Below are 25,269 nucleotides of genomic sequence, written 5' to 3'. Positions count from 1 at the left end.
GTTTTGTATAGTGGCCAAAGGCACCCCCCACTCCCTTTCTGTACTGTTCTCATCCAAATTCCTACCTATTGTGGAGGTGATCAAATAAAGCATGGTTATAGGCCTTTTGTCTTCCAATGGTGCTATGCTTTTTCCATTTTAAATACTGCACTCAGCTGTGTTGCAAACCTTCAGTGGTGCTGTCCCTGGATGGGGGCTACAAAAACAAGACTTGGTGAAGATCTTGCTCTTTGGTGCTGATACTTCTGTTTGATGGACTTTGTGAGCTGATAACCGCCTCTGAGTCAGGCCTTGGTACTTTTATCCACTTAGTCTCCAACTGGGGGCCAATAATCCTGTCTGGAAAAAGAACTCTGAAGAAAACTTGTGAGGGAGTGGTGGGGGAAACCTTGAGAACTGGTGTGCTAATTATAGAGAAATGAGCTTTCTGGTTTGAAAGTGGCTGAGGGACAGACTGGACCCTTTGGATGTGCTTGGGAGAATCTGTGGGGAGGCTGGTTGATGGAGTTTTGTTTTCTGTACAGAAAGGCTGAAATTATCAACTTGAATCCGAATTGTTACCCCATCTGCAGTTTTGACTTCTCAAATAAAGATGCTAAAAAAGCTCTTGGTCTGGACTTGTGTTTAAAGATTTTCAGATTCAGTGTCTCCTTCTCTGCCCCTCCTCTGCTCACTCTTACTCTCTCAACTAAATGTTAAAAAAAAAAAAAAAAAAAAAAATCTTCACTGGGATCCTTGACTGCCTAGAGCATTTCCATGTGGAAGGTGGGGTTGAAAGTCTGGCTGCCCAGTCTAAGGGTGCTGGTGCTTAGGATACTGGTACTAAAGCCATCCCATTAGGACCTCACAGATGCCCAGGATGCAAGGTAAATGGAGAGCCTCCATATATGAGCTGCCTCTGACCCGACCCTTAGTTTAATTACTTGTTATGCATCAGGCATTGTTTGGATCTGAATTCCAAACAGTGCCTGCCCTACATTACCTAGAGGGAGTTATTTAATTCTGACCACCCACAGGGCTACTTTGCTGCACTAGACTCTAGGTCAGAAACTGCCATTTTAATAACCAATGTCAGAGGCAGTTTTTCACTTTATTATTTTGTCCCCTAAATACAAGAGAAAATGGAGTTTTTCTGGGCTGGTTATGGTAACTCATGGCTGCAGATCTTCCTGAAGATGCCTTCGTATTGCAGGTACCAAGTCCTGAGGGTTTTAGGCCTAATACCAAATTTCAGCCAGATTTCACAAGTGACCCTCTGTAAGTGTGTAAGATATGGGAGCTCCTAGTTTATGGGACCTTTAGAGCCTGGATGGCTTCCCAGAGGATGTCCTGAGGAAGCTTGGATTTGAATGAAGAAGTGTGGCAACAAGATAGGCTTTAGCAAGAAACGTGGGAATAAGTTCAAGTTCCTTTAATGAATTAAAGAGTGCCCTTGCTCATCTTTGAAAGGATTTAGATGCCAGGCAGTATTGCAAATAACCTTACATTCACTTAATCGCCACATCTGTTTTACACAAGTATTTTTGAAAGGTGGTAAAGCCGTTGGAGCTTTTATCTGCTATTTGCTCCTAGACCTTCAGAAGGTGTAGTAGTAAAACTGCAGGTCTGGCAACTTCAAATCCTAGATCTCTGCATGTTACGCTACTCCTGCCCATATTTTCCTAGACTCAAAGCCAGAGGGGGTAGGTCAAAGCTGTGATGAGGGCCCAAACCCTCATCTCAAACCTTGACTGCTGAGGGGCTCTTCTGTGCGAGGAGGGGGATCAACAAAGCCAGCTTTTGGGGCAAGGGAGCTGGCTTCCAGTGAAGGCGAACTGGACATCTGTGGAACAGGGAGAAGAAAGTATCTTTAGCAAGAAGTTTGTCTTGACTACCCAGTGTAAACCAAGTTAACCTCATTGTTCTCTGATTTCCTTATCCATTTACCTAGATCTACCTAATAGGATGTATGAGGGTTAAATGAGTTCATTCACAGCACTTGATAACTTGGCACATGGTGGTCAGCAAATACCGGCAATTAACCACACACCAATCACACCTGTGGTGCCCCTAGCTCCAGGTGGGCCCTCACCAGAGGTGGGTACTGGTATTCCTGGGCACTTGCTGGATTGATCTCTGCCAGTGTCTGGACACCTGCATCTCTTGCATTAACCAGTCGCAGAAAGAGCTCAGCCTGACCTACCTGGAGAGAGATGAAATAGTAATGCATCTGTACCTGGAGTAGACCCAGTCCTCATTACTCCACACTTACCTGGGGAATCCCATTCAGCTGCCCAAGGCTAAGGCTGGGGTCCAGAGGAAGGGCCCGAAGTGGAATACGCCAGTGACCACTTAGCACTCTTTGATCCTGGTCAAATAACATCAGTGAGGCCCAAGCCTTTGGCTGTGGTGCTGTAGCCCATGCCAGCCCCTGCCAGGCCTGTAGCTCACAGACCAAGGATACTGATGGTGAAGGTGGCAGTCTAGAACAACCAAAACAAGGTGTCAGAACTGTTCTCCCTTCCTAGGATAGCCCTCAGAGCCAGTGGCCCTATGTACACATGAGAAAACTCAGAATGAGGGAAAAGCCTCAAAATGTGGCACCAAAGCCAATCTCCACATACTGACCTGGGTACAGGCTGCCTGCTGGCAAGGATGGCACAGTTGCCCATGGGCCCAGGAGCTGGAGGTGGGGGCAAGCAAAGGGCTGGGGGCAATGCTGTGACCCCTCCTGTATCCTGTCCATCTCGGGTCAAACCGGTCAGTAGTTGCACCCAAATCCAAGAAGCCTCAAGTCCCCGAAGGAAGTCATAGAAAATGACCAGACCAGCCCTGAAGAACACAGGTCTCAGCTGGCACCTACACATAAACACACCCCCAGCTCCTCTTAACCTTGCCCCCCCCCCCTTAACCCTCATTTGTCCTAGTGGTCTCCTTAATTAAAAGTGATGACCAAGTCACAGAGGATGTCAAAAGAGGAAGCCCGCCTCACCCAGGGTCGTAGGGTGCAGGGCCCAGAACGTCAGAAGTGGGCAGGAGGAAGTGTGCATCCAGGCCTAGGTTTCTGGTCATGGTTCCAGGAGGCTGCGGCTGTGGATGGGGAAAGAGTGGACCCCGGAAAGCCTCCCAGGTGTCCGTGCTTCCCCAACTGCACAAAACAGAACTGCCTGCCACCCTCCCCCACCAAACCCCTGGGTCCTCACAGCCTCTTCTGTGCCACTCAATAGGACACCTGTGGGGTGTGGAATCAGTGGCAGTGGGGGAGCCACCCGGGGTGGGAGGCGTGGGGGATCTTCCCTCCTTCTCAGACTTGGGCTGGGATTCGCGGCAGGTCGCAGCTTCCTAGGCCCTGGGAGCAGAATTAAGAGTAGGGTACCCCTAAGCAGGACGCAGCAAGTAACAGCGCTGAGATAACCCTCCCCCGGGAGCCTAGGTGCATGGACACCTGAAGATGCACATAAACAAGGACGGACAGCACATAAACACCAGCCTCATTCCCCACACATGGTCCCTCTAACCCCCTCTTCTGAGCTTGGTCTGATTGAGCTAGGTGACCTGGGACGGGTACTCGCTGAAGCCAGGACGGAGGGCCTGCGCCTCTCTGCATCTGCAAGGCCAGGATTTCTGCCTCCAGGCGCCGGTTTTCAGCTTCCACTACTAGAAGCTCCCCCAGTGTGGCATCTGCCTTCCTTCCTGCGATGAAAAGTCCGACCTGTCACCTCTGACCTCTGGTGACCAGCTGGTGAGATTCTGAGTTATCCAGCTTTAGGTCTCTTTGGACAAGGCTGGACTTGTCAGGTAACATTCTAGCCATTGCCACAAAGACCACCCAGGTTTTATACTTCTGGGTTTTTGCTCAGGTGGTCCTCATGCCTCCCTCAACCGCCCTTTTCCTCCTCCCACAATTAAGACCACCGCATCTGAGAGGCACTCCTGGCCGGCCCCCCGGCCCCCTCCTGTTCACCCCTGCGAGTCCGCAACCGCTGCAGCTCCAGTGTTGAGGCCTCCACTTGCAACTGACATATCTGGCCCAAAACGCCGGGGTCCCGGCCCCCGCCTCGAACATAGGCCTCGCGCAGGGCCCTAGGAAGGGAGTAGGGGACAAAAAGGCAGCAGCGTCTTTCCAGAGCTGATCAGCGCTTCGCCCATGCCGTACCCGGGCCCGGGACCTCACCCGATCTCGGCAGCCAGAGTCCCTGGGTTGGCCTGTAGTACCGTACAACAGAGTTCTGCCTGTCGCAAGGGGTTGAGCCCGGTCCTGGAGCAGAGGGATACCGGCGCGGAAAAGGTATTACAGATCCAGACGCCAGGCCTCCGGAAGCCCCGCCCCTTCCCGAGCTAACACTCGCAGCTTTCCAGCGGCTTAGGGGCTGGAGCCTCGCGCGTCCCGCCCTCCAGAGGGTCCCGCCCCGCCCCAGCCCCGCCCCCAAGCCAGCTCAGCTGAGCTACCGAATTCCCCGAGCCGGCTCTCACCCGGACTCTGGCTGTAGCTGCTGAACGTGCGCCCCTAGCACTTCCAGAGCTCCCCGCGTTCGCCGGCCTTCTGCCCTGAGTTCTCGAAGCTCCCGCTCCAGGCCGATAAGGCGTGATATTCCGCCCCGGGTCTGGGCCAAACCTTGGAGGCGTTGGCTCAGTTCTGAGGCGGTAAAGGATTGGGTCGCAACGGGGCCAACAAACTCAAATCCGAAGGGCGAGGGGCGGAGCGGGCCCTTAGTCCCCCTCTCCTTTCCCCTCACCCTCGTTGCGTCGCTCCAGGGCAAGGCTCTGTGCCTTCGTCTCCACCATCCGCTTTGCGTGAGTCTTTTGCAATGCCCAAAGCCTTTCTCCCGGGCTTCCAGCAGCTTCTGGGGTGGGGCCCTGAGTCAGCGCCTCACAACGTCTTCGGAGCCCTTCTGATCTTCGGGGGACCTCTGTTATCCAGGGTTGCATTTCCTGTAGGTACAGCCACAGCCGCTGCACCTGGAGATAACAGGAACGCGCGATCTCTGTTAGGAGTAATCCGACCTATAATCTGCCTGATCTGTAGGCTTGGGGAGGACGCTGAATTTTGAGCCAAGAGTACCTCCTTCGTTAGCTTCTTCAGAGCCAATTTGCTGGCCTCTTGGTCTGAGATGCCCTGGTGTCCTTGTGGCACAACCTGGCGACAGGGTGTGGGATGAGAAATCCTCAAACAGTGGTCTGAATACCCGCCCGGTTTGGCCAGAGGCGGCCTGTTGAGGGGTGTGCACCAGGTGTTACCTCTCGGGTCAGATGGCCAATGCAGAAGCGCTGAGTGTGGGTAGCCAGCAGGGCCCAGGAGCGGAAAACCATGTCACAGGACCCACAGGACAGGAGCCCTGGCTCCCCAGAGTAGGAGGCCATGGAATGGGATCCCTTTCCTGACACCAGACAAGATCTGCAGAAGACAGGGCAGAGGGCAGGGGAATGGGAGAGGAGTTTGAAACAGAAAGCCAGAGGCAGAGAGGAAAGGCCAGGTTTACTGAGTTTAGATTAAGTTTATGTTTGGGGAGGAGATTTAGCAACCTGGGAAACAACTACAAGTCTAGGCAGGTCTGGAGCATGGGCGGGAAAAAGCAGGCCACCTTTGGGAGGAGCCCCTAAAAAGTGTCACAAGGACTGCTCTACCTAATTACATGAGCATGGGCAAGTCCCTTTTAAAATCTCCGTTTCTCTGCTTATATAAAGGGGAACAAACAGCTGTCTCCTAGGCTGGCTGGGCCCCATCACTCCCAATTGCTGGCCACTGAATAGCCTCCAGCAGGGAGGTGTCATCTTGTTCATTCTTGTTTTCCCCCAAATGGATGTTACCCAAGTTAGCCCCATTCTCCATTCTAGGGAACACCTGGGAATGGAAGCAATCGTCCCTTCTGGGTTTTCTTCCAGGAAACCTGTCTTTCCTGTAGGCTGAAAAGCTCTTCTTTACACTGTGCCTCTCTGGAAGAAACCACAGCTTTTGCATAACCAAGTCACACCAAAGCCAGCGGTCTCTCCCTAACACCCATTCCCTGATTCCTGTTTTTTTGGGTTTTGTTTTGTTTGGCTATAGAGGAAAGATAGTCCACACAGGCCAAGGAATGGAAAGTTCAGGGAGAACATTATAAATTTATCAGATGAGGGTAAGCTTTCACTTGAGCTGGCCAGGGGCCAGGGAGGCCCTTCTTGTGGGTCAGATCTCTCTGCCACCTCCCCAAAGATCTGCGAATCCATCAGAGGCAGGAGCTCTGACTTAGCCCCATGTTTCCAAACTCCCTTTTCTAAACAAGATAGAGACTTAAGGTAGCAACACCCCCTCCCCATGTAAGGCCAAGATATGACCAGCAACAGCTTGCAAAGTGTTTCAAAGCATGTGATCTCAGTCCAGCTTAAGTCCAAGGGAGAAGAAGGGCACATTTTTAGAAATCTGTTCTGTGAAAGCTAGTTAGGAGCAAAGCCCAAGGCTAAACAGGTACGATATTTCTATCTCAACCAATTTCTCATGTCTGGTTTAATACTTTTGCAACTTAATTCATTTATAGTATTCACGGATTCTAATATGCACGTTTTTCCCACATTTTAACACTGAAATCAGGATCGACAATGTAGTAACTGCCAAGTTTTCTTATTACTACATAAAAGAATGTCTTCAAATAGATATATTCAATGAAATATGACAGTTTTTATTGCTCAATCAACATTTCCACTTGGACTACTTGTAACACTAGCAGGAGAGACTATATAATAGTGTGGCAGACAGGGTCTCTGCCTTCCTAGCCTTTAGAATCCAACAAATGTCATGCTAGTCTTTCTGCCTCTAGGCCTCTACCCCTTCTGAAGACACAAGTTAGTCATCTAACATGCAATGAGGCCTGTTGCTCTGCTGCTGGTCTCCTATTAGAGTATGATCTTAGACCTCTATAGCCACTGTAGGGATGGCCAAAGAGTGCCAGTATCAATATGTTTGGTTTAACTTCTACCTGGTCCATCAAATTTTGGACTAAGGTTTCATTTTTAATGTAACTTTATTTTCTTTCCTACTGGGCTGGGCACTCCCTGCATCCCCAGAGCCTTGCTGGGGAAGTGTACGTTGAATGAAAAAATGTACCTCCTCCACTGGTCACCCAGACAGCACTGGCTCAAACCCTTTCCCATGTTCTTATTTAGCAGGAAACTGAGACATAAACCTTCCTTAAAATATGCACACTGGTAAATACTTAAGCAGTGAAAATCAGTTTCAGGAAGGAAACTTGGGTTTCTGATTTTATTATGGGTAATTTATTGCACAAATTCTTCTGCATCAGAAAAGTATCTGCTAAAAGGAGAAACAGGTGTGTCTGAATTCAGATTTCCCTCAGACTTCTAAAAGTATTTCCCCAAAGAATCCACTCATCTAATTTTAAAGGAAATATACTTCTTACACAAGACAATCCAAACTGATGCAAAATATTTATTCCAAGTTAGTTATTTTATGCAGTAGTTTTCCCCCTCAACAGACTTGTGATAACCACATCTTTTAAATCTGTAAATAATGTTATCAAAATAATCTTTGAAATCTCACAAAAATTTATATTTTACAATCCACCCTGAATATCAAGGCTGCAAGAATAACACATTTCCTATATCCAAATATTTTACAGCTGTACCCAAAAAGGAAAAAAAAAAAAAAAAAAAAAAGAAAGAAAGAAAAAGAAAACCATGTATGCTTGGTTAAGGGCTATCGTTACCCGAGCAGCCAAAAATAAAATAAAATATCCAAATTATTAGCATTAATTTAATACAATTATAACTTCAATAGTCACTTTGTCATTGACAATGATTGCTTGAGCACAGGGGTGAGTGCCCCAAGGGCTGGTAGTAGAAGCTGTTGCTGCAGACCGGTGTTTCCTCCTCTCTGCACTGCCAGCTCCCACCTGTGCATCGCCCCATATATACTGTGTCTGTGTGTGTGTATTTAAAAAATTTTTCCCATCACACAAACTTCTCTCTATTAAGCAGATAACAGGGAAGAACAACAACAAAAGCTAAACAAGCCAATTGCTCTCTCTTTGGGATATGATTATTTCCCTTGTGCATGAAGTATTCAACAACAACATAAGAAAAGGAAAAGAACAATTTCTTTTGTATACTCTCTAAACACACAAGCTGAGTTTCCTGGGTCAGATTTGTGAACATTTATATGCCTACTTCCAGGCATCGTCATCTGATGTTTCACTGCTACTGGTTTCCGTGTCTGAGTCCTCAAACTCTGCTTTACAAGTGCTTCTCCACGGGGAGAACAGGCTGGAACTGCGGCTCTGCAAAAAGCCATTCTTCCCAAAGCCATTTCTTCTCAGCTATGGTTAGCATGGGAAAGAAAAAAGAAAACCATCAAAAATGACACTGGCAATGGGACCTGGAAAAGGCCAGGCCTCAACTCAATTCTAGGCAGAATGTGGACGGCGCCCTTCTGAGAGATTAAAGATTTCATATAGCTGTGCTTTTTCAAAGTTTAATGTGCAAATCAATCATTTAATGATTTTTTTAAAATGCAGATTCTGATTTCAGTAGGTAGGGTTTCAGATTCTCTATTTCTCCAAGTTCTCAGATGATGACAATGACTGAGGGAATACTTCTGAGTAGCAAAATTTTTCTGTCAGCCTGTAATTTCTCTTTATAGGACTTGATACTGTTATTTGTGCTTTAAACATAAATGCCATAAATACAAATACATGTAAATAAAATATAAATACCACCAGAATTTAGGCTCCATGAGGTTTGTAGAGACTCCATTTATCTTGCTCACTGCTATAAACCCTAGGATCTGGCAGTGTTTCACTCAAAGACTCCAAGCATTTGTTGAATGAATTCAAATATGTCGTTTCTTGGCTCTGGCCAGAGTATCTGAGGGAAACCATAACGCTGAAGGCAGGGGAGGGTGAGCTTGCCTCTCTAGAGACCAAGGGCTGAGACCCTAGCTTTGGACACAGTCTTGTGGTTCTGATAAGGAGTTAGAGCTGCCAGGATGAAAGACTATACTACCTTGTGAAATCTGCAAACTACTGACCTAGTTTTTGTATTCACCTACTGGAGATCCATATTGCCTAGGAAGTGATACACTTCTCTTTATTTTTACTATGACAACTTACTTTATATTTTCTTCTCCAAAGTCCTTTTCTTACACTAAACTGGGGCTCCCTAAGGACAAGGACTGTTCTGACTCCTTCCTCTCCTGGTCATTAACTGGTCTCCAGGAAAGGTTTATGACATACCTGCTCTGTCTTCATGTGGAACTCTCTGAGCTCATCCTCTGTGAGGGGGAGGCAATTCTCATCATTTTCAGGATACTCTTGCCATCCCATTGCTTTCAATAACCTTGTAGAGGGAGGTAAGGCAAAACAAAAACAAAACAAAACAAAAAAAACAAAAAAACATGACACCTTTAAGCATAAGTGGGAAGCCCACAACTTTTCGGAAAAAACTTACTTGTCTAGGGGCAATGGTACCCACTTGGATTTTTCTTTTCTCCCCAGCGGGGTAAACTTTAATTATGGCAACTTAGGTGCTTGAATTAAATGAGGGATCTCCACAGTTGCTCTTTCCAGAGCACAAGGGCTATAGAGAAGAGATAGTAGAGCAGAAAATAAGATTGCGTAAGAGCCAAAATGCAAGGGCCCTCTCTATCCCATAGACAAAACAGAGGAAGAAATCTCACTTTTGTCTCTTGTAAGCAGATTAGTACAGTTCCACATGTACCTAAGTTTTCTTTCAACTTCATGGCATTGTGGTCTCCTTCATACTCTTGTGATCTTGCTGACTCCTAAAGTTATTCTGGACAGGAACCTCCTTTCAGGAAGGGACTGCCAAACATGGCAGGCCCTATCTGCCATCTAGTTAGTTGCCCAGAGAGCTGGCTGCTCTGTGTTCGAGGCCCTCATTAAAAGAATGCACTCCACCCATGGGGGTCTCATGCCTCCCAAGGCCCTTTAAAGGCCTCTTGGAACTGCTCACTTGGGTTAGGAGGGCCCAAGGGTCAGCACAACAGTCCCAGAAAACCGGTTCCCCTTTCCACTGAGTTATAAACTGAATCTGAAACTAAACTACATGAAAGCCTTGGAGAGGAAAGTGTAAAAAAAGCTGGCAAATCTGTAAAGCAATGCCCAGCGGGCAATAGGTCAAAGCAGGGGCATACAGAGAGAACAAGTTATTGTGCTAATGGACACTTCTCTCTGTATGCCAGACCAGATGTGAAACGTCTTAAGTATGTTCAAGCTTCTCGCAGGCCATACACAGCATCCACTGTGATCTGATCTTCCCTTACCTGTGCTCTGCTTCCAGAGAATGTGAGAGGACTTCCCCTTCCTCCTCTATAGGGAGACTAAGACCATTTTGATGACAGCCTTCCTCTCCATTTTCCTTTGGTTCTGGTGTGCTGTTGTCCTCCAACTGAAATAAGGACACACTTGGTTTAATGATCCTTTGTGGCAAGAAAAGTAATCTACAAAATTAAGGAGTCAGGATTGAGGGAAGTGCTTTCCAGAAAGCAACTTCAGTTCAAAAGTCTTCCTATTTAATAATGAGGACTTGCTCACCTTACTAAGATTTCCAAAGTATTACCAACTAGTCAGGATCTTAACTTCAGGTTATGTCAATGGTGGCAGAGCTATTAGATCCCTATGCAATACCCATGCAATCATTTGGTCTAAAGAACTGTGCTCAGCTTTAAAAAGTTGACTTTCGGGTACCTGGGTGGCTCAAGTCAACTGAGAGCGTCCGACACTTGATTTTGGCTCAGGTCATTATCCCAGGGTAAAAAAAAAAAAAAAAAAAAAAAAAAAGTTCACTTTCCTAGAGTTCTTGCAGCTAGGTGTTGCTATCTGACAGTTGGCCAATGTTGTATACATGCAAATTGCAGGATGGGGCTTTTAGGAAAGCACTTAAAAAAGGGAGACGTCATCCTCTTTCAGGTTTTTCGCTCTTTGTCCTTTCCCTAGCCAGAACATGGATGGGTAGTATAGAGGTGCATAACTAGCCAAGCCCAAGTTGACTAAAACTTACAAGTTTCTTGATAATACCAAGGAGCTCACCCTCGTATTTTTTTATTTTTAGTTTTTTTAAATGTTTATTTTATTTTTGAGAGAAAGAACGCGAGCAGGAGAGAGGCAGAGAGAGAGGGAGACATAGAATCTGAAGCAGGCTCCAGGATCAGAGCTGTCAGCACAGAGCCTGATGTAGGGCTCGAACTCACAATCTGTGAGATCATGACCTGAGCTGAAGTTGAACACTTAACCAACCGTACCACCCAGGTGCCCCAGGCTCACCCTCTTAAACTGCAACCTCTAACTCTCCTGTTGTAGGATACAGAACAAAAACAAAACAAAACAAAACCCTCTTGGTTTTACGGTTTTGTCAGATTTTCTAATTTTTTTAAATGTATTTCTAAGGTTGGGGGGAACAGAGGGATCCAAAGTGGGCTCTGTGCTTACAGCAGAGAGCCCGCAGTGGGACTTGGACTCTCGAACCATGAGATGATGACCTGAGCCGAAGTCAGATGCTTAACTGACTCAGCCACCCAGGTATCCTGTCAGATTTTCTTATATTGCAAGTAAATATAATCCTAACTGATAAAAGCTTCTGTAAGTTTACCAACTTCTTATAGCACTAACCAATTCAAGACTTTAAAAAAGCATAAATACAACACGGGAAAACCCCTATGTTGCCCAGAAAATTCCTATGGTCTTACATCCTCCAGCTTGTCACAGTCTCTGTTCTCTGAAAAGTCTCCATTCCGGTCATCCTTCAGAGTCTTCAGGAACTCACTCTTCCTGTCGGTAGTTCGGCGGGTCAGCTTGGTCAGGCGAGAGGAGCTGATCTCAATTGGAGGAGTAGTGCTGGAGGGACTCTGGGCAAATATCACAAATAGGTTGCTCCTGACAGCAAAGAGCAAGAACTGGAATTCTCTGGGTCACTTCTATATGGAAGTGGTTTCCAGAATCTGGCAGCCTATTTACCAGTCTGTCTTTTATCAAAAACAAACTATCCTTTTCATATAAACAGACTTCAGCTTTGCAGGGTTTTTGCAGTTAAGACTGTATAGTTTATACAGCATCTCTTTCATTTTTTTATAGTCTCGAGAAATGATGCCGGTCTAACATAGTCTACTACAGAGCAACTACTAACTACTCAGCTACTGTCCATCTTTAGACGCTAATGGGGTCAAGAAATGACTCTGAGAGAAGCACAGCTACAAAGGAAATGGAATTAGAGTTGTACATGTCATACCGTGTATCTTAGCACATGTAAGTAAATGAGAAATGGCAATTTTAGAAAAGGCTGTTTGGCCTTGTCCTCACTCACCTCTTTAGGAGAGCTTAAAACTGCACCACCAGCCAGTACTACTGGTTTGGTAACAGAGATTGGACTGGTAAAAGCAGACTCCCGGCTCGAGGAAAGGGATCCTGATTTGTGTTCCATTCTGTTAGCTTTCCATGCACTGGGCTACACAGGAAGAAAGAATAAAACAGTCAAAACAAGTATGGAGACAGAAGCTCAGCCTGGAAGATCAGAAAGTAAACAGTGAAATGTTATGTAAGAACACGAGTTCCAAGAGCTTACCCATCTTAACATGTTTGGGAGGCATGCAACCTCTTTCTGATGTTAGGCACTTGAAGGAGAAAAAAGCAGATGGGAACCAGAAGGGTCATGGGATATTAATAGGTATTTCTCAAAAAGAAAGCTCTGGTTCAATAACTCTGGGAGAAGCTGAAGTGAATAAAGTTCAACAGGTTTCTTCACTGTGCTATTTCTCAAAGCATTTAATTGTATATGAATTGGAGAGGCAGATATAATATACAGCATTTTCCAAACTTACTGGACCCCAAAATGTTTTGTTTCCCAGAAGGAACTCTTATGGCAGGAAGCTAGTTCTAGGAGGCCAGAGCAGGCAATGTAAATGGCTAGACAATGCTGGTTTGATCCTTTCTTTGCTTGGCCTTGTGGGGCTTAGGCCTATTTTGTCATGCTGGCCCTAGCTCCAATTTTGATGGCAGCATAGTGAAGCTGGAAGATTTTTTTTTTTGAGTCAACCACACTGTCTGAAGAGACAGGAAGACAAAGCACATCAATGGAGTGAGGCTGGATAAGTGAAAAATGTCCATTTTTCCAGAATGAAACAATCAGAACAGAGAGACGGTCAGGACAAAGGAAGGATCTGAGTGAAAAGAATTTCTTTCTTGGTATTCAACAGGGTATTATAGGCTTTAGGAAAGGAATTAATGTAAATGAGTATCTACCAGACGCTTATCAAACTGTTCACATTCTTATTCTAATTAGGTATAATTATTATATTGACTTTTAAGAAAGTTATACAATTTGTCCAAGGTTACTCAAATAGTATGTAGTATTGTTTTTTTGCAATGCCTCCAAAAAGAACATGCAAGCAGATAAGAGAGACAATGACCCTACTGGAATGGAGATTAATTTTTTTTCTTGTGCTCATCAAAATCTAAAGATGGCTGCTTATATAAGACTAAATATCAAAGATGATAGTTCCTCAGTGGCTTCCAGAGTTGTAGATGGTTACCAGATGCCTTGTCTTTCTTTTAACATTGTCACCTCAGGACACACAAACACTTACATTTCTGCCACAGTAGTATGAAAAGTTTACCAATGTTACATGCAACAGGATACCTACATCTCTGCCCAACTTTATTCCAATTTAATCTTAATTTTCAGTAACTCAAACACTATGCTATATAGCTGGCTTCTCACTGGACAAAACCCATTTTGCCCTGGGCCCTCTTTTAGTAGAGAAATTATATATGTAGACATGCATCAGAGTGAACCACATATCAACCATGGTTGGCTTTTTTTTGTTGTTTATTTTGAGAGAGAGAGAGAGAGAGAGACCGACCAAGCACACATACATGAGCAGGGGAGAGGCAGAGAGAGAATCCCAAGTAGGCTCCACACCATCAGTGCAGAGCCCGATGCTGGATTTGATCCCACAAACCATGAGATCATGACCTGAACCGAAATCAAGAGTCAGACGCTTAACCAACTGAGCCATCCAGGTACCCCTCAACACAGCTTTTTAAAAAATGTCCTCCCTTTCCTTTAAACTCCAATCAAAGCACTCCCAACTCTCTCCACCACAAATGATCCTGTCTTCTCCTACTGGACTCAGAAGTCAGAAGTCACTAGATCAAACTTTCCCCAATTCCCTCCTTTGCACCTCAAGTTTAACAGCTTCCTACTCCCTTTCTACCATTCTACACCTAGTTCATTCTCTTTCCATTCAGAATTTATCAGTTATTTCCTCCCTTCCTTCTAATAAGTTCTTCCATTTTATCTACAAACATGCTAAGCCACCTTACTGAAGCTAGGTGAAAAAAACCAAACACATTTATTTTCCTTTATACTACCATCCTTTTATTGACAAGCTTTCCTGCATTAAGTCAGTATCTGCTGTCTTACACTTGCTCATTATTACTTTTCAATTCTTTGCAACATTCACCTCCATCCCCATTTTAATAAAATAGTTCTTTTGGGGCACCTGGGTGGCACAGCCTGCTTCAGATCCTCTGTCCCCCTCTCCCTCCCCTGCTTGCACTCTCTCCCTAAACAATCAATTAATTAACTAGCTCTTTCAATAAATAACCAAAAATCTTGTTGTCATATTATATTCCAAGGCCAGCTCTTAATAAAAATATCTGTTTTTGGAAATTGCTATTACCCATCTTTTCAGAACCTGTCCCCTCTTTCCTTTCTGGATTCCCTTGCGTCTTTTCAGTGGATCCAGGAGGCATTCTCCAGGGCTCTAGCCTCAGTGTTCTGCTGTAATATGCTTCTCAGTTAACCAGTTATTTGTAACTGTTTAATCCCTTAAATTGTTGAGACCATATGATAATATGTAAAACTGTATCTCTACACTTAACCTCTCTCCTGAGGTTTTTTTTTTTTTTTTTAAATGTTTATCTATGTTTGAGAGAGAGAGAGACAGAGACAGCGTGTGAGTGGGGGAGGAGCAGAGAGAGAGGGAGACACAGAATCCAAAAGCAGGCTCCAGGCTCTGAGCTGTCAGCACAGAGCCAGATTTGGGGCTTGAACTCACAAGCTGTGAGATCACAACCTGAGTTGAAGTCAGATGCTTAACCAAGTGAGCCACCCATGTGTGCTGTCTCTCTTGAGTTTTTATAAAGACCTCCATGATTGGACTGGCTTTAGTAGTCCTTCCCCCCATCAATTCCCAACTATCAGCCATACTTAAGCATTTGTCTTTTCCCAAACATGCCATGTTTTGCCTTCCTTCCTTTCCTTCCCTTTCTTTCCTCTCTGTTTGGATAACAATGGTTCCTCTGCCTCAAAAGCCCCATCTACTTGCTCCCTAACAAACTTCTGCTGTTTTATTTTTTTAAAGTAATCTCTAGGCCCAATGTGGGGCTCAAACTCATGATCCTGAGATCAAGAATCACATGCTTCATGGGCTGAGCCAGCCCTTCAGGTGTGTCCCAAACTTCTACTGTTTTTAAACTATTTACTGACTTAGGCCGTGTCAATATTATATTCCAAGTACTTTTAAAACTTTAATTTCATTCTTTTACCACAATTATGTGACAGATATAATTCGCTCCAATTTATTTTTAAGGAAACAAGTTTAGCAAAATTAAGTAACTTGCTGAAAATCATAGCCCTAGAGAGCGGCATGAAGTTTGACTCTAAAATCCAAATTCTCAACTTCCTCTTTTTTAATCCTTCAGGATGGTAGACATTTTGGAGCAGTGGAAACAGCTCTGGATTGAAGTTGGTCAAACCTGGTTTAAGAGCCCTGGCTCCATCACTTTATCAGCTATGTAATCTCATATTACAGAATTTTCTACATCCTAGGATTAGAGGAGTAAACTTATAGAATATATGTAAAAGGCCTAATGAAGGTCTTGGAACATAGGAAGATGTCAATAAATGGCAATTCTTTCCTTTTCTACTTCAAAACCCAGTTCAAATCTGACCTTATCTATAAAGACTCTGAGAAGAACATTTATTATTATTATTGTTTATTTATTTTTTTATGTTTATTTCTCTTTCAGAGTGAGAGAGAGGGAGACATACAATCTGAAGCAGGCTCCAGGCTCTGAGCTGTCAACACAGAGCCCAACATGGGGCTCAAACTCACAAACAACAAAATCATGACCTGAGCCAAAGTTGGACACTTAACTGACTGAGCCACCCAGGTGCCCCGAGAACATTTATTTTTTATATCTGTCTCTCCACTAGACAGCAAATTCTTTAAGATTATTTTGGGGTTTGTTGTTGTTGTTTTATTTTAGAGAGAGAGAGAGTACAGGAGCAGAGAAGAGAGGCAGAGGGAGAAAGAGAGAATCCCAACCAGGCTACATGTTCAGCATGGAGCCCGACAGGGAGCTTGATTCCACAACCCTGGGATCATGACCTGAACCAAAATCAAGAGTCTGATGCTCAACCGACTGAGCCACCCAGGCACCCCTAAGATTACTTTGTGCCTCTAGTGACACAGGTTTTAATACACAGATACTCAACGTCTAGAGAAAATGAATGAATGGATAAATCCACGTTTTCCAGTCATCTCACCTCTTCCTTCCTCTAATACCTCGCTTTTCACATATCTACAACCATTCTCATTAACTGTTCCTGAAATCTGACCTTCCTCTCTTTTATACCTCTAGTAAAACGGCTACAGAGCTATACCAGTTTCCCAGAGAAGAACATGTGGTGTCATGTTTTCGGCCTCTAATTTGCTTCACACTGTGTGACTTCACCACCTCCCTTCTCTGTCCACTTTCATCATCCCTGTTCAGGCTTCATTACCTTTTACAAGGACAGTAACAGCTTTTACTTTAGTTTTCCTATTTTCATTCTATCCTCCACTTAGGATAGTCCTACACAACAGGGCTAAACTAATCTTAAACCCTGTGTCCTGACTTTTGTTCTTGCCACTTCTTCACCCTCAAAACCGTTCCTAGGTGTTTGAGGACATGACATTGTCTTAACTCATTTCTATACTCTCTAGAGTCTAACAGAATACTTGCACTCATTTCTAATTAAGTAACACTCATAAAAATTCTTTATAAATTCTTAAGGAATGGAGCAAACATAAAGTGTGATGGCATATTGATAATAATAGCTATAATTTATTAGCACTTACTATATGTCAGCTTTAAGTACTTCATAAAACCTTCTCTTCTATTCCTCACAAAAACCTTAAAAGATGGGTACTATTACCCCATTTTATAGATGATCAAACTGAGACTTAGTAAAAAACCTGACCACGGTCATATCATAAAGAATGTGCAAAGTGAACTCTATCTACTCCAAGGCCCTGCTGTTAATATTCATGCCACATTATTTCTTTGATAGTACTTGCTCCCTTGACTTAAATTCACATTCTTTCCCTTCTACATCAGAGAAACAAGTATCTTATACCCTTTCAAAGATAATTCAACTTGTCAATCAGTTTTATTCCCACTCATTTCTTCCTGAGCCATGATTCTTTAATGACTTCTTTGAAGTATATTCCAAGTTGCTCCCAAGGGCTTCTTCCTACAGATTTCTTCATCCTTTCACTTAACTTTACCACCACATATATTCTATTTCCTTTTACTGTCAAGTCTCAAAAGTTGCCACTGCCTCTACTTCCACCCACGTAATTCCAGGATCCCCTGACATCTTGTTTTGTCCCTACACCACTCTCATAAAACCTAAAGTCAAAGGTCATCTAAACCTTTCCAATTGCTAAGGTCAAAACCCATTTTTCATTTATTTTCCTCAAATGGTCAGCAACAACTGACAAGCGTTGACAACCCCAGCTGCTATCTAAACTCACCTACCCAGATTTTTGTGATAGCACAGTATTTTTTTTTTTTTAATTTTTTTTTCAACGTTTATTTATTTTTGGGACAGAGAGAGACAGAGCATGAACGGGGGAGGGACAGAGAGAGAGGGAGACACAGAATCGGAAACAGGCTCCAGGCTCCGAGCCATCAGCCCAGAGCCTGACGCGGGGCTCGAACTCACGGACCGCGAGATCGTGACCTGGCTGAAGTCGGACGCTTAACCGACTGCACCACCCAGGCGCCCCTAATATTTATAAGATATTAAATATTTCCTCCAAGTTTTATTTTCCCGTTCTTTATTCTTCCATCCTTTTCCCTTAGAGATCTTATCTACCCTGAAAGCCTCATTCATTACCACTAGGATAAGGACCCCCAGTCTGGATATTTCCCCAGTGCTCCCAGGAGTAATTAAAATGATCATCCACTATCCCTCAAATATGCCTAGTGTTTTCTGGTTTCAGAACTTGCATTTACCTCTTCTTACCATGTATAATACTCCCCAGACTCTTTTCTGCCTATCCAAATGTGAATCATTCTCCAAAGATCAGTTCAAAAGACAGTTTTCAATAACATTTTCCTCAATGGTCATAATCTGAACTGATGCTGCTCCTCTAAACTGAACACTAAATAGTGTTTATTTAAAAAAAATTTTTTTTTAATGTTTATTTATTCTTGAGACAGAGACAGAACGTGAACAGGGGAGGGGCAGAGAGAGAGGGAGACACAGAATCCAAAACAGGCTCCAGGCACGGAGCTGTCAGCACAGAGCCCGATGTAGGACTCGAACCCACGAACTGTGAGATCCTGACCTGAGCCGAAGTCGGATGCCCAACCGACTGAGCCACCCAGGTGCCCCCTAAATAGTGTTTAAGTAATTTAGTTATTCCAAGTCTGTTTAGAACTTGTTATTAGCATGTTATTATTTCATTTCACGTATATCACATGACCTTTCATATTGTTATATCTTGTTAATCAGATTTTCAGCTCATGGAGTATCATGACCCATGTTGTACTTCTCTGTACTGTTCATAACCACCAAACACAGTGCTTACACACAGAGGAAATGAATAAATGCTCACTGGTTTTCCTCTCAATAACAAAGTAAATTCTAGTTATTGCTGTACTGTGCTAACAGCTCAAAGCCTGGAGCCGGCTTCAAATTCTGTGTCTGCCTCTCTCTCTCTCTCTCTCAAAAATAAACATTAAAAAAAATTTGGGGGGGGGGGGGCACCTGGGTGGCTCAGCCAGTAAGCGTCCGACCTTGGCTCAGGTCATGATCTCACAGTTCGTGGGTTTGAGCCCCACATCGGGCTCTGTGCCGTCAGCTCAGAGCCTGGAGCCTGCTTTGGATTCTGCATCTTATTCTCTCTGTGCCCCTCCACGACTCATGCTCTGTCTCTCAAAAATAAGCAAACGTTAAAAAAAATTTTTAAAAAAACACTAAAAAAATTTTAAATTATACTAAAGAGATCCAATAAAGTGTTATAAATATTATGATAAGAGACAAGAGCACTACTCAATTAGAGATAAAAGGATGAATTAGATCTTTAGATGTATGTGATAGAAAAGGATTCACAGAGCAGGTAACATGAACTTGAAGGATAACTAATTTCCCAGGTAAAAGAAAGAAGCGATAGTAAAATATAAAAGATGGATTAGAGTTAGGCTATAAAGAATTATACATGCCACTGCCAAGGAGTCTAGCCACTGTTATTATAAGATCAGTGTTGGCAAGCAACAACTCGTGGGTCAGAGGCCTGTTTTTGTATGGCCCATGAGCTAATAATATTTTACATTTTTCAAGCACTGTAAAACAAACAAAAAACACAAGGGGAAGGGAGAAAAGGTAACAGAGACCATATGTCATAAGTGACCAGCAAAGCCTAAAATATTTATTATTTGGCTCTTCACAGAAAAGTTTACCAAACCCTTCTGTAGATGGTTTGGGACCGCTAAAGTGATTGAGGAAAAGATGTGTTATATTCAAATTGTTTTATGATAATCATTCTGGCAGTTCTGTACAAGATGACTGTACAGGGAGATGAAGAAATAGAAGAGGACACTACAACAGTAAATGGGAGGTGAAAAGGGCACAGGACATCACAGAGGGAGTAACTGACACGGACTTTATAACTGCTTGGTAGAGGGGAATGAGTAATGAGGAGGAAAGCAGCAGCCAATCTAGACAATCATCCGAGTGATCAAACGGATGTTGATGCTATTAATGGAAACAGCAAATTAAGAGAAACAGGTTTATGAGATGAAGCTCATGAGAATGAGAAGCCTACTAAGAAAGCAGCTGGCAGCAGTAGAGAGTTTGGAGACAGAGTAAACTATATCTATAGATATCTGTATATAACTATATAGATATCTATACAGTTATATCTATTTTTATTTTTTTCTGTTGAATCATTCGCCAGATACTCATTCAGTACCTAATATATATAGTACTGAATGAGTATCTGGCGAATGATTCAACAGAAAAAAATAAAAATACTATTTTTTTTCCTAATTTATTACCAAACTTCTGCTGTATAAGGTTCTTATACGGATTCCAAATCATACCTTGGAAGGTGGTGGTGCAGGCTTAGGAACCAGGTTCTTATAGACACTTGGAACCATGGTTGACGATTTGTTCCCATTTGCATGGTGAGATCCTGGTGAGGTGAATGCAGCAGAGAAGGCAGCAGAAGGATCTTCTTTGGAAACTTTTTTGATGACTAGCATTTTGGAAGGTTGCTTGGCACTAGGTGGGTTTTCTGTGAAATACAATAGTGAAGAGACAGAAGAATGTCAAGCAATGGTTAACATGAAGCACAGTTTATATGAAGTCCTCACTTTCAACAGAGAGCTGGCAGGTGAGACTGAGGGACAAACATTTCCTGGTGTGCACTTAACAGATATTCTCAAAAGTGACAATACTTGAGAACTACAGGAAAAAAGGCAACATATGAAGCTAAATTCATAAATCAACCAGAAAGCCCAAAGATGTTAGTAGTCCTTCAGGGGCTTAATATGTCTAGTGTATGGTGTGATCACTCAGGCCATCAAGAACATATCCAAGGGTGGCAGTTCCTGTCAGCAGGGGAATGGAGAGAGATGTGGAAATTGGGAAAAGGAGGCTACCATGGGACCTTCTGATCAAAGTGGAGCAAAGCTTTACACTATTAACAAAGGGGAAATGGTACAACAAGCACCCTTAATTCCGTAACTCAAAATCCAAAACCAGTATTCAGGTATGCTAAAGCCTTCCCAATAAGATGCCTAACTACTGACTGAATAGGTCTAATGTAGGAACTAGGGGAGTCTCATTTGTAAATGCCAACAATTTCAAAACTACAGATCACATTTGGTATAAAATACATTGATTTGTATGTTAATTTTTTATAAAGCTAGTTACTCCCAGCATGTACACATAAACAGGTATATGTATATGTTTTCACCTTGCCTTCTACAATAAGCAACATTTAACTGCCAAACCTGCCCCCTAACCACCCCCACCAAATAAAAAAAAAAAACAACTGTAACCTGGCTGAACAAAATACTCTATAGGATGTGGTAGTATGCAGCCTTTCAAAGAACATTTTAGAAGAGTATCCAATAATATGAAAGAATGCTTAGTACATATTGTTATATATGCCTGCCAAATATTTAGGAGACAATTATAACAACATAAAATTCAATTGAATTGTTACAAATGAATTAGCAATGTTAATTAAACATTACTACTTATAAGCTTTAGATTATTCTCCCTTTGCTTAAAATCTTTCAAATTCAGGGCTCTACAAGCTCTCAATTATCTGTATTGGGACTCCACTACCATTACAGTTCAATGGTATTTTCGGCGGGCAGAGTAAGAGATAATAGGTGTTAGTTACCATGTGCAAATGGATGAGATGAGAAAAAAAGAGATAAAGAAACAAACAAACAAAAAAGAGATAAAGAATTTTTGCTCTTCTCCATGCGAAGAAAAATTTAAAGTTGTGTGCCTTTAAAATGGCAAAATCTACCTACCCCACACTCCAGAAGGGGTCCCAATAGGTCTGCATGGCTGATTCTGTTTGCCAGCTTCTGGATTCAAAGAAGGCTAGGAAAAAAGGGATATTAATGGTTGATAAAGAAAGCTAATTATTTTGGCACTTTTTACAAAGTAGCCATCACCATGGAACCTATCAAATAATTATATATGAGCAGCACTTATTTAACGCTGTAATCAGAATCAAGTAAGCAGAAGATATTGAAATGCTAAATCAACAGATCTTGTATTAATCTTAGGCTCTCTTGGGTTTCATTTCCCTTAATGTAAGAGGATTAAATTTGTTTTTTTAAAATGAACAGATTAAATGTAAGTCCTCATCTGCCAATAGGACTATATACGCCAAATAAGGAGGCACAGAAAACTGAATGAACAAGAATGTAGATCACTTTTCTCAGATTTAAGGATAATCTGGACAGTGAAATGTGTAGTATTTGTGATTTTTCTAAGACTGCTTTAGGGCAGAGCCAGACAATGTGCCAGGGACAGTGCTAGAAATACAAAGACAATTAAGAAGAGCCCCTGTGCCCACTACAAAGATATACTTGTAGACAAGCATAATAAAAGGTTACAGGGTTTATGATAAAAATTCCTATTAGGGAAGAGGAACGGTCAATTCCGCTTGAAAAAGAAGTGCTATCAGAAAAGGTTTCATTAGAGGTTAAAGGACTAAGAAGGAATCTTTAAAGATGAAGTCCAAAGTTGGAAAATGGGTGATTCCAGGAACAGAATGCTCAATGAACATCTAGACAGGAAAGCGTGAAAAAGAATAGAATATTCAGAAATCTGCAAATAGTTTAGAATGATTAGTACTAGGGAAGGAGGGGATCCTTCTGTGGTGAAAGAGATGTCTTGCAAAGTAGGCAAGAGCCAGACTGCAGTTTAGTTTTTAGGGAGAGTAAATTTTATCCTGTAGGTATTGAAGATCCATCTCTCGGGCAGAGTTAACATAATCCATAATCATTAAGTTTTTAACAGTCTGGTAAGCAGCTTGAAGGATGTATTTGAGAAGTTTAAACATCAACTAGGAGACCAATTCCACAGATCCATAGATAAAGAGAGAAATGAAGGTAACAGGAATAGAGGAAGAGATGAGGGGAAGGATGGGAAAGTGTTAAGAGCAATAAACTGGACTTAACAAGGTTGAGTATGACACTGGTGTTCAAGCCCAAACTTTACAATATGGTAATAGAGTAGGAAAATGGCTTTTCAGCACAATTACCCACAGAACATTAAACAAACAACAGAAAGATGCCCAGATCCACTACAAAGCTTCTGAATCAGAATCTCCAGGGATGGAGCCCCAGCAGGTATATATTTTCAACCCATCAAGGTTGAGAACCACAACAATAGGATAAGCACAGATACATACTGAATAACTAACTCAATATATAAATGGACAAATTAGTGACAAAATATGAAGGACAGGTAAATACACTCCTCTGGATAGAAAAATACAGGTAAAGGGAGTCCCCATAGATAAAAGCTGTATTTTCCTGTTTTAACAGGCTTGTGTTGTTTTTTTAATGTTTATTTCTGAGAGAGACTGAGAGACAGCATGAACGGGGAAGGTGCAGAGAGAGAGGGGGACAGAGGATCTGAAGCAGGTTCTGCCCTGAAAGCAGAGAGCCTGATATGGGGCTCAAACCCACAAACCGTGAGATAATGACTTGAGCCGAAGTTGGATGCCCAACCAACTGAGCCACCCTGGTGCCCCTAAGCTTTTATTCTTAGTCACATTTCATTTAGGGTTTTCAGAGCTACTTTATGTGTGGTACCTTCTATTTCTCTCCATTGGTTTTTTAAAAATGTAAAATACAACACAGATACAAAAAATTACAAAAAACAAATGGGCAAAAGCTCCAGTAATCACCAGGCAGTTCAAGCAACAGAATATCAACATCCAAACCAGAAAATGTTTTATAAGCCTCATTTAAAAAAAACAAACCAGGGGTGTCTGGGTGGCTCAGGTGGTTAAGTGTCTGACTCTTGATTTTGGCTCAGGTCATTATCTGAGTTACAGTGACAGATTAACTGACAGTGCAGAGCCTGTTTGGGATTCTGTCTCCCTTTCTCTCTGCCCTCCACTGCTCTCTCTCTCAAAAATAAATAATACCTAAAACAAACAAAAAACCACAACATAAACCCAAAAAACAAACCTCCCTCCCCTCTAAAAATAACTATTATCCTGACTTATGGTGAACACCTCTTTGCTTTTCTTTTACCACCCTAGTGTATATCCCTCAAAATGATTATTTGGTCTCCAAAAAAATATCTCTTAACTCTCTTAACTTACAGGTTACTCTAAAATATCTTATACCTCTGTATTTCCTATAAATTGGTGGTTGGTTCTAGAGGCTACAGAACTGCCCCCCTCCCCTATACACATCTTTATTTTGGAAAGGCAACTTCTTGCTAGCTTTGTGCACTAGGAGACACATAATGTCTGATTATGCTTCCTTTTGTGAGGCTGGCAGATATGGATGCTCATAGCCTAAAACTATTAACTTACTACAAGCTGCAAAACAATGATCTTCCAGTTTTATCATTCCTTCTTTATTAGCTAGTATACTTGCATAAAATGGAATTTCCTCTCATCTATTTGGTGACTCAATGGTAAAATTCACAGGGAAAGATAGACTGCATGTTTATTTCTAAGGTGAGGTATCACTGAGAACTCACAAATTTAATCAGTTAATATCCTTAGCTGATGCATGAAGCATCTATATTTGGCCAGTGGGAACATCTTCAATTTGGCTACTGAATACTTTTGATACAGCTCTAGTAATCTTTAATCACTTCTCTGCTTTGTAGTATGACAAAATGTTCCAAGCTTATCTTACAAATATCCTGTCCAGAAATGCTATTTCAAGACTACTATCTGGGTACTAGGGATGCTAATTGCTATGAGGTTGGTCACTGCTTTTAGGTCTTTTCCATGAGCAGAGTCTGGAAATATATACCCGTTTTCAAAGAATATATCATAACATGACCTCTCACTGATATATATTTTTTAAAGATTTATTTTAAGAGAGAGATTGCATACGAGGAGGGAAGAGGGGCAGAGGGAGAATCAATCTTAAGCTCAACATGGGGCTCGACCCCACGACCTTGGGGTCATGACCTGAGCCAAAAACAAGAGGTGGACGCTCAACCAACCAAGCCACCCATGTGCCCTGATAATTCTAATTCATACTGAGAAACTTGAGTTTTTACCAAACATCTTATATCTATACTTCATTTCCTCTACATCAAGAATCCTGACTTTCAAGGACACAAGGTATAGAATATCATATCATATTCAACCACTTTATCTCGTATTACATACAACATACAACAGTTACATACAGATTACATACAACAGTAATCAGAGTAACAATCAACATGACACCACCAACATGACTAATAAAATGTTATTCTGTACAGGCTCTCCCC

The 25,269-nt window shown here is 42.6% G+C and overlaps 2 protein-coding genes across 3 annotated transcripts in view; both read right to left on the bottom strand.

Annotated features, from left to right (window-relative positions):
* Positions 1–29: 29 nt before the first annotated feature.
* On the bottom strand, positions 30–7,278 carry CCDC17 (coiled-coil domain containing 17). The gene is made up of 13 exons (XM_049618631.1): positions 5,218–7,278; positions 5,042–5,116; positions 4,716–4,938; positions 4,453–4,615; positions 4,154–4,237; positions 3,944–4,062; positions 3,535–3,672; positions 3,183–3,328; positions 2,972–3,069; positions 2,608–2,811; positions 2,252–2,462; positions 2,072–2,182; positions 30–1,822 (listed from the first exon to the last, which is right to left on the bottom strand). The coding sequence occupies exons 1-13, from the start codon at positions 5,338–5,340 to the stop codon at positions 1,715–1,717; spliced, it is 1,803 nt and encodes a 600-aa protein (XP_049474588.1). The 5' UTR covers positions 5,341–7,278; the 3' UTR covers positions 30–1,714.
* A 104-nt stretch (positions 7,279–7,382) lies between these two features.
* The window catches only part of GPBP1L1 (GC-rich promoter binding protein 1 like 1), a 67,312-nt gene continuing 49,425 nt past the window's right edge, over positions 7,383–25,269 (bottom strand). For both annotated transcript variants that reach the window (XM_049618644.1, XM_049618643.1), the window contains 7 exons: positions 21,813–21,885; positions 20,364–20,557; positions 12,289–12,429; positions 11,675–11,833; positions 10,253–10,377; positions 9,204–9,306; positions 7,383–8,288 (listed from right to left, as the gene is read on the bottom strand). In XM_049618644.1, the coding sequence (XP_049474601.1) occupies positions 8,136–8,288; positions 9,204–9,306; positions 10,253–10,377; positions 11,675–11,833; positions 12,289–12,429; positions 20,364–20,557; positions 21,813–21,885 (948 nt within the window). In that variant the 3' untranslated portion in view covers positions 7,383–8,135. The remainder of the gene's footprint in view (positions 8,289–9,203; positions 9,307–10,252; positions 10,378–11,674; positions 11,834–12,288; positions 12,430–20,363; positions 20,558–21,812; positions 21,886–25,269) is intronic.

This window comes from Panthera uncia, assembly GCF_023721935.1.
Source record: "Panthera uncia isolate 11264 chromosome C1 unlocalized genomic scaffold, Puncia_PCG_1.0 HiC_scaffold_4, whole genome shotgun sequence".
Lineage (NCBI taxonomy): Eukaryota > Metazoa > Chordata > Mammalia > Carnivora > Felidae > Panthera > Panthera uncia.
The sequence above is the reverse complement of the archived record's forward strand: the minus strand, read 5'-3'. Positions and strand labels throughout refer to the sequence as shown.

Coding starts and splice junctions, on each gene's coding strand:
- CCDC17 (XM_049618631.1), bottom strand. CDS start 5,340: ATGGCCTCCTACTCTGGGGAGCCAGGGCTCCTGTCCTGTGGGTCCTGT. Junction 4,238..4,452: donor CAGCTACAGCCAGAGTCCGG/GTGAGAGCCGGC, acceptor CCTCTGCTCCAG/GACCGGGCTCAACCCCTTGC. Junction 3,673..3,943: donor GCGGTTGCGGACTCGCAGGG/GTGAACAGGAGG, acceptor TTTTCATCGCAG/GAAGGAAGGCAGATGCCACA.